The 13,194-nt window shown below is 42.8% G+C and overlaps 1 protein-coding gene across 3 annotated transcripts; it reads left to right on the top strand.

Moving 5' to 3' along the window:
• The first annotated feature begins 213 nt into the window (after window positions 1-213).
• On the top strand, window positions 214-11,986 carry GDAP1 (ganglioside induced differentiation associated protein 1). Of its 3 annotated transcripts, none has more exons than XM_053249319.1 (6): window positions 214-510; window positions 3,610-3,802; window positions 4,176-4,349; window positions 4,999-5,093; window positions 5,669-5,783; window positions 6,517-11,986. In XM_053249319.1, the coding sequence occupies exons 1-6, from the start codon at window positions 400-402 to the stop codon at window positions 6,888-6,890; spliced, it is 1,062 nt and encodes a 353-aa protein (XP_053105294.1). In that variant the 5' UTR covers window positions 214-399; the 3' UTR covers window positions 6,891-11,986. The 3 variants fall into 3 exon arrangements, with proteins under 3 accessions (XP_053105294.1, XP_053105295.1, XP_053105296.1); XM_053249321.1 differs by having other exon boundaries at window positions 421-510; window positions 3,610-3,657; XM_053249320.1 differs by lacking the exon at window positions 3,610-3,802 and having other exon boundaries at window positions 372-510.
• Window positions 11,987-13,194: the final 1,208 nt, after the last annotated feature.

A 13,194-nucleotide genomic window follows, 5' to 3' on the forward strand; every position in this document is an offset into this window, starting at 1 on the left:
TGCATTTAAAATTTTCCTGTTTCAAATCACATCATTTTTTCTTCCTTCCTTCTTTAAAAAAAGAGAGAGAGAGAGAAGAAAGAAGACCAAGAAAAGGCAAGAAGGGTTTTGACTCCTTTATGTTTTTTTTATATATATATGTTAATTTTTATATATGCATTTATAGCTTTCCTCTATGTTTCTCCCTAGATTCAAACCCTGAGAACAATTTTGAAAACAGTTCCACCATCTCATTAGAAACCAGGTTCTACGAGTGACTGAGGGCACAGACTGGAGTAGTAGCTTCATCGGCCAAAAGTGAGCATGCTCAGTCCATGGAGCAGGCTCAGTGACAGCAAGAGAACGAAATCTCATGGGCAGCAGCTCAGGGTGGTGAGTTGAACAGAGGGAAACGTTGAAATGGCAGAGGAGAAGGAAGACCAGTCTAAAGGCAAAATGTCTCCCGCTGATTTCAAGACAGATGCCAAACTGATCCTTTATCACTGGACACAGTCCTTCAGTTCCCAAAAGGTGAGTGGTTCATCTGGCTGATTCTAGGAGTGTCAGATTTCAGGACCGGGACAGCTCCCTTGGCCCATTTTGCCCACTGTGTGACTGATCTGCTTGAACGGACTATGCTTTTAGTCTTTTAGTCCGTGCAGATGCGTGGATCTCAAGAAGGGGGAAGGGGGAAGGGAAGGGGAGAGAAGGGAAGTGGAAGATGTATAGGGTAGGATGCTTTCTAAGTAGGCCTCAGAGAGCCCTTACAATTTTAATATACTGTAACCCTCTTTAAAATTAGTGGTGATGTCCAAGAATATGTGAACTCAAAAGCAAAAGAAGTGCATCCAAGCAACATTTTTCTACATTTCTTCATATGAAAAATTGGGTTGTTTACCAAAATCATGGAGTGTACACAGGGCAAACAAAGCCCTGTGTGTGAACAGATGTTACAGTCACTCTATGCTGTCAAAGGTAGCTTCCTATGGTAAATGGTCCCCACCAATGGATCACCCCAGCTTTAACATATAGAATTGAATTTACCTCATGAATATATACCAACACATTTTGAGTGTTCATATTTAATTTATGCATCGTATTTATATACAGCCTGATCTGTGTTTCTCTAGGTGGTGTGCACAATTTAAAACACAACAAATATAAAACAGAGTAAAAAACAATTAAAACAATTTCACAGAATAAAAACAGAACAATTTCATGAGATAAAGATGATCAAACAGCTTAAAATTAATTTCAGTTAAAAGCCTCTGAAAACAGGTGAGGGTCTTTTTAAAAGCAAGCAGAGCAGTGGCATAGCGAGCTTTCCAGCAGCTGGGAGACAAAGTGCAGCCAGGGAACCTCCATGTTTCCCCATTGCATGTGCAAGGTGCATGCGCCTGCCCCAAGCCACACCCCTCTGTCTGGCATCAGATGTAAGGGGGCGGGGCAATTAGGGGCAGCCACCTCTGCCAACCTAATCCATCCAAGCCTTCACCTCCCCGTTTCCAACCAGCCCATCTCATCCTCCTAGGTATTGCCTAGGTAGCCTGCTCCACTCCCCCAAACTTCATCTGCAGGTGAAGCTGCTTTGTTCTATTCCCACTGTGGTGATTCCACTGCAATGGGGAAATTCCTCAGTAGCACCCACTCCAGCACTCACATTTTCTAAGCAGGCACACTCCGATTTGCCCTGCTGAAATTGAAAGGCAGCAGCTGCTGCTGCTGCTGCTGCTGCTGCTGCTGCTGGAGCCACAGCCACTTTGTTCTTCTCCTGACATAGCAAAGACTTTACCGAGCCTCAGCCATGTGTAATCAGCGGCCTCTGGGAGCCATCATGACAGGGGCGTTAAGCAAACTGAGAGAGAAGAAGAGCGGCAGCACCTACATAGTAAAACCACTTGGCATCAAATGCTAGCAGAAAGTTGTTTGTTGCTCTGGAGGACAGGGGAGGAGGCGCATGCTGGCATCTCACATGGAATGATGGCCCATGCAGAGGCGCATTGTGCAGGCATGGTGTGCTCCAAAATGGCCACTGTGCCAGGGGGAAAGGCCCGAAAATGGGACAAAGAATGACTGAATGGCCAATTTTGGAACTAAGGGAGGCCGGTGGAGGGGAGGGGGAACCTCTGCAGACCCCTCTCTGCCTCCACAGATAACTCCCCTGGAGGGGGTAGGTTTGGGGGAATATGTATTAAAAAAAAAAAAAAAAGCTTGTGAACCCCCCAGACTGAACTGTGGGGGGTAAGTCTGAGGGGGTGCTGGACCAAACTGGTCCGGTCCAGTTCAGGTCTGGTTCAGACTTGAATCAAACCAGACCAGCTGGTTCTGTGCACACCTGTAGTGTACATGTATTCAATGTAATGTTTGAAAAACTGTACCTGTATACAGACCTGTACCTGTGTGCACTGTACATTCATCACAGGAATGAATGTACTCTTTAACATCTACATGAAGCTGCTGGGCTTGGTCATCTGTCAGTTTGGGGTAAGTTTTCATCAATATGCTGATGATACTCACCTTTATATCTCTACCCCTAGCCAAACAAGTGATGCCACCCATGTGCTGGCTCACTGCCTGGAAGTTTTCAAGACCTGGATGGGCCAAAACAAACTCAGGCTCAATCCCTCCAAGTCCGAGTTGCTCTTGTTCAGTCTGTGATCTGGCCAATTGCCGTGTGTGAGTTTATATCTTGATGGGGTTGTGCTTCCCTTGAGAGAGATGGTTTGTGATCTGGGGGGTCCTCCTGGACTCACGGCTCCTGCTTGAACAGCAGGTGGAGGCCATGGCCAGGGGTGCCTTTGCCCAGCTTTGGCTGGTTCACCAGTTATGGCCTTTTCTTGACCAGCAGGCCCTGGCAACACTAACTCATGCCTTTGTTACCTTTCGTTTGGATTACTGTAATGCGCTCTACCTAGGGTTGCCTTTGAAAATGATTCGGAAGCTTCAACTAGTCCAGAATGCAGTGGCCTGCCTCCTCATGGGTGGCTGTAGATTTGATAGTATCACACTTCTTTTATGGTCACTGCACTGGTTGCCTGTTCACTTCTGGGTCCAATTCAAAGTCCTGGTTCTCATCTACAAAACCCTTATGGACTCAGCACCTGTATATCTCCAGGATCACCTCTCTCAGCCAGTTGTATCCCGATTCCTGACCTGTGAGGTCTTCTCAACTAGCCCCCACTTAGTGTCCCAGACCCTGGTGTAGTGCATGGTGCCTGGACCCGTAGGAGGGCCTTCTCTGTGCCACTCTTCTTTGGAACACTCTCCCCCCCCCCAGGTTCATTCAGCCCTCTCCCTGGCTGCTTTTAAGGCCCTTCTTAAGACCCACCAGTTTCACCAGGCGTTTGCCCTTTGTTTATTTATTTAAATCAATTGTTATTGGTATTGTTGTTCACCACCTAGAGTCTTTGGAAGAGGCAGTATATAAGAAATTTTAACCAACCAACTAACTAAATATGAGTGTTGAACATAATGTGTGAATATGTCTGTAGAAGCCCACAATATGAAGCAGAGTACCCAGAAGTACAGACAATTCAAAAGGTATAAAACATGGGACAGCCAGAATTTATCTCTTGCTTTTCTTATGAACAAACCAAAGCTTCAAGAAGAAAGTTGTCATATCTTTTGCAGGTGCGTTTGGTGATTGCTGAAAAAGAACTGAAATGTGAAGAGCATGATGTAAGCCTCCCACTGAGTGAACACAACGAGCCTTGGTTTATGCGATTAAATGCATCTGGAGAAGTTCCTGTGCTCATTCATGGCGAAAACATAATTTGTGATGCCACACAGATCATTGACTATCTTGAAGACACTTTTGTGGATGGTAACAACAAAAGTGCTCGTGCAATGTTTTTTAATGAAAATGCTGTATATGAATCACAGTTTGCTGCATGGGGGTTTATTTACATACCCAAATGATTTTCCATTGCTTGATCAAACTGAGGGACTTTGATGGACCGGTAGTGTGCAGTTGAGTTTTTGCCATGCACAGAAAATCTCGAGCTAAGATTCACCCCTCTTTTTCATCATTTTCAGTAGATTAGGTGCTAGAAAACCATTTACAGGGTAGAATTAGGGCAAAAAAGCCATCATGGCTTCTCCTATCATAGCACTGCAGTGGAAAAGGAACACAGTACTTACACTTTTCTACGCTGTAGTAATATATATCTTCATAGTAATATATATCTGTTTTCCAGAAAAAACTCCAAGGCTAATGCCAGAAGAAGGAAGCATGTACTCCCCAAGGGTTCAACACTACAGAGAGCTCTTGGATTCCTTGCCTATGGATGCTTATACACATGGCTGCATCTTACATCCTGAATTAGCAGTTGACTCTATGATTCCAGCATATGCCACGACTAGAATTCGTAGTATGTACCATGAATATATTAACAATATTTCATGTCCATGCAGCTCTCAGGGACACATTTTTGGGTGACACATGGCATCTCCAGAGCTAGAGCAAATAGTCACAATTCACTCCCCACTGCTGTGTATGCAGCCCCAGCAAAGCTAGGGAAGCTCACTGTTGTGTAAGGGGGAAATCTTCCTAATGTGCTACCAGTGGACTGCTCTGGATGTCAGCCAGTGTCTTCAGCATCAAGGGCTGAAGGATTTACATTAAGTAGGTAAGATTTTGAAATGGGCATACCACAGTTTGTTGGTAGAAACCATAATAAAAAGCTCCTAGGTCACAGTTGAAAGTGATCACATGAAAATATCAACTAGCAATCTGGACAAAATTTAGTGAACTTATTTTGAAAACCAGTAACTAGTAACTATAGTGACAAAGAGACTGAGGTGTGAATCAGGACTTTCCTGATTCAAATTTCACATCTGCAATGAACTCACTTTGTGGCCTTGGGGAAACCACTGAGCTTCAGCAGCAATATGGGGCTAATACTACTGATCAACTCTTATTGAGTTGTTGTAAGGATTACAGCAAAATAAAACACATGAAGCACTTTGCACAGCCAAAAACTGCTATACAAATGCTAAGTGTCATTACTGTTTCATCAGGCCAAATAGGTAATACCGAATCTGAATTAAAGAAGCTTGCTGAAGAAAACCCAGACCTACAAGATGCATATATAGCAAAACAGAAACGTCTCAAAGTAAGAGGATAACCTTTGATGGCTTAAAAGCTAGCAAGAATACTAGTGTTGCTCAAAATATGTTATGAATATGGGGTAAGATGGCTGACATACTGAGCAAGGATGCACCAGGACAGCAAGAGCAGTCTGACACTGCTCTGAGTCTGAGTAAGTTCCTAACTTACTGCACCAGTGTACTGTGGAAGTGGCAATGTTTGAGTGCCTCCCCTTCTGTAAGAAGAGCTCTGTGCCACTCAAAACTATGTCTTTGAGAGATGAGCAGCTCTTGGGAACATATTTTTGGATGGCACAGAGGGCTTCCTAGGGAAGGAGAGGGCAACAAAAATTGCTGCTTTCCTGCTGCACCAATGCAGTTAGTTTGGAAGTTCTGTAAGGCTGCTCTTTCACTGCTCTGGTGTATCCTTGCTTTGTATGTCAGCCCATGTGTCACTGCATGTATATCTGGGACAACACTTCCATTTTAAGGGAATTTGTTCATAGTAACTCTGCTATTGTGTATTTGCTATTTGCTGCTGCTGCTTTTGTGGTTGTTAATAAATGCATAATTAAAAATATAATTGATGTATTTTGTTTAGTCTAAGCTGATGGATCATGATAACATCAAGTACTTAAAGAAAATCTTGGATGAACTTGAAAAGGTTTTGGATCAGGTTGAGACAGAATTGCAAAGAAGAAATGAAGAAACACCAGGTAGGGGGTCTCTTCATATATAATTCTACTTCAGAACATAGCTGTTTTAATTCGATCATGCTGATTGATGGCATGCCACATTGGACTACTGAATTGTCTCTCTGTGGGGTAGTCCTTGAAAACTGTTCTGGAGCTGAAATTGGTGCAACATTCTGTGACTCCTGCTTTGATGAGGATGTGTTGCAGGTATAATATCATTTCTATCTTAAGATAGTAATATTGCTTGCCAGCAGTGTTCCCTCTATTTTTTTTCAACTATGTGAGGAATAAATTTTGTTCTCGGTGGCAGTATTGAGGCAGTGTGTGCGCATGTATATTCAGAGTGGGGCTGTCCTGATTCTATCTGAGCGGGATCTAAAATTAACTGAGCGGACATAAAACATCTTGTGTGTGCATGCATGTGCACACACCTTAGAGGGAACGCGGGTTGCCAGTTATTTTCCACATTCAATTCAAGGTGCTGGTTAATATGTTTGAAGTCCTATATTCTCAGGCAGTAACCCATATTCCTAGACAAACTGTCAGATACAATATGACATGAAAATCATCAGAATCAAAATGAATATTGCTCTCAAAGTGACTTATTTGCTGTGAAAATTTTGCTGGGAAAATTATCAGAATAACAATTTGAATACAATTTAGAAAATAATCATAGATTCATTACTTTAGGGGACTTTTCACATCCTAATGCAATTTGCTAGTTTTAACTCTTTATGCCTTTATTTCTGATTAGAAAATGGACACCAGCCTTGGCTCTGTGGTGAGTTTTTTAGCTTGGCTGATGTATCTCTTGCTGTTACATTGCATCGGCTGAAGTTCATTGGACTGGCCAGAAGAAACTGGGGAAATGGAAAGCGACCTAACTTGGAAGTCTACTATGAGCGTGTCTTGAAGCGAAAGGCATTTCACAAGGTTTTAGGACATGTTAACAACATACTAATCTCAGCTGTTCTTCCAACTGCATTTCGAGTAGCCAAGAAGAGGGCACCTAGAGTCTTTGGCACAACACTCTTGGTCGGCTTCTTAGCAGGAATAGGGTATTTTGCTTTTGTGTTTCTTCGGAGGAGATTTGCCAACATACTGTCATCAATTAGAACAAAACAATAGATAGCTCTGTTGTCAGCAAATGAAGCGACCAACACTTCACAACCACCAAGCATTTGACAATTACACATTTATCACAGTTCATTGCGGCCAGCCCACTAATAGGTAAATGTGATGGCAATGGCATTCAGGTCTCAGATTGGCCTTGTACATGTTGGGAAAATGTCAATGTGTTTCATCAGTGATTTGTCACACGGTGACTGGATTAAAAATATATTGTCCTAGGAGGCCAGTTAGCTAATTATAGCTTGACTCAGCAGCACACATTTATATCACATTTGGAAAGCACATGGGAAGTATGACTAGATACATATGTCTGAATAGGTTTATCGTGGACAGGTTTCCAAGGTGCAAATAAGAGTTTGGCATCAGGTGCCTGTTACTCATTCATGAGAATTAGCTAATGGGATCTGTGCCTTGGATAATCCTTGCACAGAAGTCTTACATACTGTACCTTCAGTTCATTCATGAAGCACTTTGCATCAAGTGCCAATTATTGTGCATATCATGTCTGGTGCATAATTTTGTGATTTTAGGTATATATTTTGTGTCTCTGTATGAATGTAGCCCATAATGTGCCTCAGAAAATGTCTTTGTCATAACTATAGTGGCTAACATGTTGCACAATGCTATGGAGATGTGTAGCTGTGGTTCGGAGCTGCTGCAGAGTCAGAAGGCAGTCCCAACTCAGAAGAGACTGGGAGGCTGCACTAGCTTCCACAGTTTTCCTCATTCATGGCAATGGGGAAACTGTGGAAGTGCTGCTAGCAGAACCGCCCATTCTTAGCAGCATCTGGCTTGTCTTCCAACTTCACTGCAGCTCCAGGCACAGTGTTACGTCTCTGTAATGCAGCACATCATGTTAGCCAGCGTCTTTAGAACAGTGCATACAGTTATAAATAAAGTTGTGTCCAGTGAGTTGCAGTTCTGTATTTTGCCCATTAAAAATGGTCTGCAAACAGCAGTTTGGCTATTAAGCACAGGTTCAAAGTGGCATGGCTGTCCTCTTAGCAGCATGGATTGACTGTACTGTAGGGCTAGAGTGGTGTGAAGAAAATCCAGAATGAAAGTAGGATATGTGTAGGATATAACTATGGGGAGGAGAGAAGCTCTCAGATAACTTCTGGCGAGACCTGGGATTCTGAACACCGGGCCTTCTACTGGAGGGGTGCTTTCTAGATTGTGCTGCTGTCAGTGGGATCACCGCACTATGGTTTCTTGATCTTTCCTGGGTTGTTCCATCTAGTTGTAGTCTCTTTCAGGCTCTTCTCTTCATGATTCATTACTTAAGGATTTAAGGTTACTACTGTGCAGTAGCACCATGACAAGTTTGGTGATGCCAGTTGGGTTTTAGGGATGGGATTTCAGCTAAAACTACTGCTTTCATTATTGCTCTTTGATCTCAGTAGCAGGAGCATAGCTAGGGGAGAGGGGGCCTGTGTTTGCCCTTCTCCCTGGCAGCTCCTCAAAGTGAGGGAGATAATGAAGAAAATAGGGAAGGGTGGAGCTGGGGGTCCCTCAGGAAAGGGGAGGGTGGGTTCTTCGAACTCATCCACTCAATTATAGCTACAACCCTGCTCAGTACTGTGAGTCTTCAGCTTCACCTCCCAATAGGAACATAGGAAGCTGCCATATACCGAGTCAGACCATTCGTCCATCTAGTTTATGATTGTCTGTACAGCCTGGCAGTGGCTTCTCCAAGGTTTCAGGTAGGAACCTCTCTCAGCCAGGGAGGGCTTCTTCTTGGAGAAGCCAGGGAGGGCTCTTGGAACCTTCTACATGCAAGCATGCAGATACACTTCCCAGAGTGGCCCCATGTGCTCACATGTAGTCTCCCATTCATATGCAACCAGGTGGACCTTGCCTAGCAAAGGGGATAAGTCATGCTTGCTACCACAAAACCAGCTCTCCTCTCTAGATATTTCTTTAAGATATGCCCATTCAGATGTTGACTGCAAAATTCTAGTGATGATTAATTAATATGTGTAAAATAGCCACCTCTAAACAAACCTTAAGCCACCTAATGGCACAGCGGGGAGATGACTTGACTAGCAAGCCAGAAGTTGCCAGTTTGAATCTCTGCTAGTATGTTCCCCAGACTATGGGAAACACCTATATTGGGCAGCAGTGATATAGGAAGATGCTGAAAGGCATCATCTCAGACTGCGCGGGAGATGGCAATGGTAAACCCCTCCTGTATGCTACCAAAGACAACCACAGGGCTCTGTGGTTGCCAGGAGCTGACACCAACTCAACGGCACACTTTACCTTTAAATAAACTTGAGAGAAAGAGCTGTCTCTCCTGATATCAGCTCAAACATATGACTTTTCAGTGGAGGAGATTGATACAGATGTGGGAATCAGCCTTATGTGAAATGTTTGGGCCATGATGACTCCTCTCATCACAAATAGCCAGACCAATTAGCTGAAAGCTAGTAAATAAAACAGAATGAACCAAGATGCACTATGTCAGAGATGGCTGTAGGGAAAGGTATTTCTTTTCAGTAAAATAAACCCAGATGGCACAAACAGGAATACTGTGAAACACGAAGTAGGGAAGTGAAAATTGCATTTCTCAAGAAAATTTGATTTACCAGATAATTTGATTTATATTCTAGACCACAAATGTTGAAATGTCAGACCAAGACTGGGTTTTTCCAGCAATTTACGTCAGTGTCTCCTGTCCTATGCTGCATGTTCAAATTGCACTAATCTTTGATCCATTAGAAAATCCCCAAAGTCATTGATGAGGCACCCCACTATTTGTTCATCTTGTTTGTATCCCAGCCATCTTCTAAGGCATTGTATTGCCCAATCCTGTGTATGTTTACTCAGAAGTAAGTCACACTGAGTTCAGTGGGTTTTATTCCCAATTAAGTATTTGTAGCCATGTTTCATAATATTGCATCCAGCTTCATAACAACCTTACGTTGGTAAAATAGGCTGAGAGAAGGTGATCTTCCCATCCATTAATGTAATCATTGGTCAGAGATTTGAACCTGGGTTTCTCACATCCAAGCACGGCACTTTGGTCACCATGACAGTGTTTCTGAAATGTTTTCAACCCAGCCCCCATGTAAATGCCCTTTCTATGCTGAGGGCGGACAGACCACTCCAAAAATGCACGATCACAGTTGGCACCCCCCCCCTTCAAGATCGTATACCATCGTGGCCACTCCGCTGATGTGCTGATGCTTTGCCCAGAGTCTGACCATGGAGCTTGCTGGGATTGGCCTCGGTGGCTGAGCAGCAGGGCGGGGCTCCCTCTCCTGGAACTGGAGGTTGTCGGACTGTGGTTGGGTGAACGTCTGCAGTGCGATTTAGGGGCTCTGAAGAAATCTCAAGGTGTTTACAGCAGTCAGAAGAGGCTGGATGCTACAAGGAAGTGGTGTGGGGAGGACACAAGCATTCTACAGAATCCATCAAAAGTCAGGTTGGCTAACAGAAGTGGGACTAAGTAGACACTGAACTTAAACACACAGGGACCTGAAGTTACCACAATGGTTGAAAGATGGGATTGAAGAAAGGAGAAGCCAAGAAGAAAGTAGGTCTGCAAAACTTCACTAGAGGCCTAGGAATAAGAGAGGTTGTGCACTACTAGCTGGAAGGGACAATCAAGAAAAGATTGGAGGGCTGAGGGTTGATAGGCTTACTAGGTTTATAGTCTAAAATCTGATGGGGCTGCTATTCCTTTAAGAGTTGCAAAGAAAGAGAATATTATGAGTTGTGGCATCTGTCACTGCAGCATTGTGACCTAATAACCCTAATGGGGCAAGGAAGGCCTAGAACCTTCCTTCTGAATGGGGCTAGGGAGGCAGATGAATTTCACACACTGATTGAACTAACCAGCTAATTCCTTGACAGCAAGTTTCCAGTTCTGAATAAAGTCCAGTAATACAAGAATAAATGGTATGCATTTCAAACTGTAATATATGACAATGTACTAAAATAAAGCAGGACATATAACTTTAGGTCTCCAAATTGCAAATATTGGTGACACTCTTTATTGCAAAAGGGCAGAATTTCTGATGAAGCCCCATCAGCTACCACAACTGAATGAATTTCCCCAAACTTTTTCTATCAGACTTATCCTCCAACTTCACTCAGCAGCTGAGTAGAGCTGCTTGGTAGGAGAGAAACCTCCAACAGAGCTGTTGCTTAGCATATGAGCATAGATGGCACCTCCAATCTAGGTTTTAACTGACAGATGATCAGCGAATGGAAGTGCGCATAGCCCCTGAATTAGGATAGGAGGCTTCTCTTATCCTAATGATAGTGTGAACTTCCTTAATGTGTGCCTACCTTCAAGTTCAGTTTTGGCTATTGTCTCTTACAGTTGCTATGGGAACCTGATGATGTACTCATAAGATACTGTACATGTGGTATATACGAGGTGCAAACCTGCCAGTTGACAATTACTGTCAAAGCAGATACTGAAATGGATAATTCACTTGTTTAACATTGCTGATTTCTATTTAATGGTTTAACAAATTCTGATTCTCTACTCAGTTTCACTAATAAGAAACATTCCTTTACAATAAAAACAAACAAAGCCTTTTCTGTTTTGGGAGGTGGTAAAAACCAGATGATCATAATTTAACTGACCCAGTTATTCTGGCAATACTGATAAAACGGATATGCTCTGTTTATCAGCATACAGTTTAATGTAACCCAACATCACTGTTTATGTTCTGGCATTTTTATTTTCCAATACTAACAAGTTTTAGATGGAAGTAAGCCTAATTATTTTCAATTGAGCTCAGTTTCAGATATAAATGCTTAAGATGGTAGACTTACTTTTTCACTGTTGTTAATACACTGAGATGAATAATCATGTACTTACATAATATCTGCATGTATAGCCTAGACCTTGAAACTGGAGATCTGTAATAGTTCATGAACTTGCCTAGAGATTCTGAAATGTTCAGTTTGAATGGTTATAGAAATACTTCTGCTCTGCTCTTGCTGTTATAAAAGTAAATGCTATTATTTGACTATGGTTCAAGAATATGAAAATATCATGCGTCTTCCTCAGTCTTTGTAAATGTATACAGTGCCACTTTTCTCTCATATTAAAGTGCCCAGCATTCTAAATTGTCTGACCTATAGTGAAGCTTGATTATTTGCGCACATATATCATTTATCTTCATCTGTACTGGAGATGTGCAAAACGTTTCAACTCAAAATGGGCCATCGTGTCCTGAGCTTGAAGACACCCTTTAAATAAAGCTTTAAATAAAGGGCCTGTTCTGAGCTTGGAAGAAAACAACCCTGTTTTGAAATGTTTCAGTGTTTCGAGTGCCCTTTTGGAGGCCTCTTTTCCCCTTGTTGATTAGTTTTCTGGCACTGGCTTCTGATCCTATGGGGGTTTGGGGAAAAGGTTAAAAATTTGTTTAAAATCGCCTTCTTGCCCATTTTAGTTATGGATTAGGTGCTAGGTAGCACCCATCATGCCCTATTACCCAACCCACTTTGGTTTCCCTAGGAGTTATCCATGGGAAACAATGGGGTATTTTGAGTTTCCCCATTGTTCTCTATGGCTGAAACACTCAAAACGTTTTGAGTTTTGTTCTGTCGAAACAACCAGGTCAACCGCTGTTTAGACGAAATGTTTTGGCCATTTGCATTTTGTTTTGAACTAGAAAAAAAACACAAAATCTGTTTCGTGCACATCCTTAATCTATATGTATACTGGAAACTGACACTAACTGAAAAACCAAAATAGTCACTAGATGGCAGTATTCTTCCAAGACTACATTTTGGAGAAAGTTTTTATTTAGTGGGACTTTGGAATTCTAAGAAAGGCAGTTTATGATGTTACATTTCCCCGCTTGTGTTTAAAAAATGCATGTAGTGGAGTAACTGGCTAATAGTAAAAGAAATGCATCTTCATGCACACATTTATCAAAAGCACCTACAGATTGATCAGACCCAACCAAGTTCCAGTCAAAACAGCAAATGTTAGAAATGACATGGGGAAGAATATTCCAGTTCAGCAGCATCCTCTGACATAGCTGTAGTAGCACAGACTTGTAAAGAGGCACTTGCCTAGTAACAGGCTGGCTTTAGGGGTCAGCATTGTGCCTAGTCCCCAACACCGCCGGTGCTGACCCTTGACTGGCATCTGCTGAATAGCAGCAGTCACTTCTGGCAATGAGAAGACCCCGGGGGCTTTGTACTCCTTTGGGTGAGCACCCCTTTCTTGTCCTGTGCTGCCAGTTCATGGCTGTGATGGTGACATCTCCCTGCTCCCTCCATGTCAGAGGTCATACAGCACAGAAGTCACTCACTCACCTGCAAAGTTGGA

This window comes from Hemicordylus capensis, chromosome 4, assembly GCF_027244095.1.
Source record: "Hemicordylus capensis ecotype Gifberg chromosome 4, rHemCap1.1.pri, whole genome shotgun sequence".
In the NCBI taxonomy this organism is placed as follows: domain Eukaryota; kingdom Metazoa; phylum Chordata; class Lepidosauria; order Squamata; family Cordylidae; genus Hemicordylus; species Hemicordylus capensis.

Excerpts from the sequence above, each read along its gene's own strand:
- GDAP1 (XM_053249319.1), top strand. The coding sequence starts at position 400 with ATGGCAGAGGAGAAGGAAGACCAGTCTAAAGGCAAAATGTCTCCCGCT. Across the intron at positions 3,803-4,175 it reads TGAAGACACTTTTGTGGATG|AAAAAACTCCAAGGCTAATG; the intron begins GTAACAACAAAA and ends TCTGTTTTCCAG. Across the intron at positions 5,784-6,516 it reads AAGAAATGAAGAAACACCAG|AAAATGGACACCAGCCTTGG; the intron begins GTAGGGGGTCTC and ends ATTTCTGATTAG.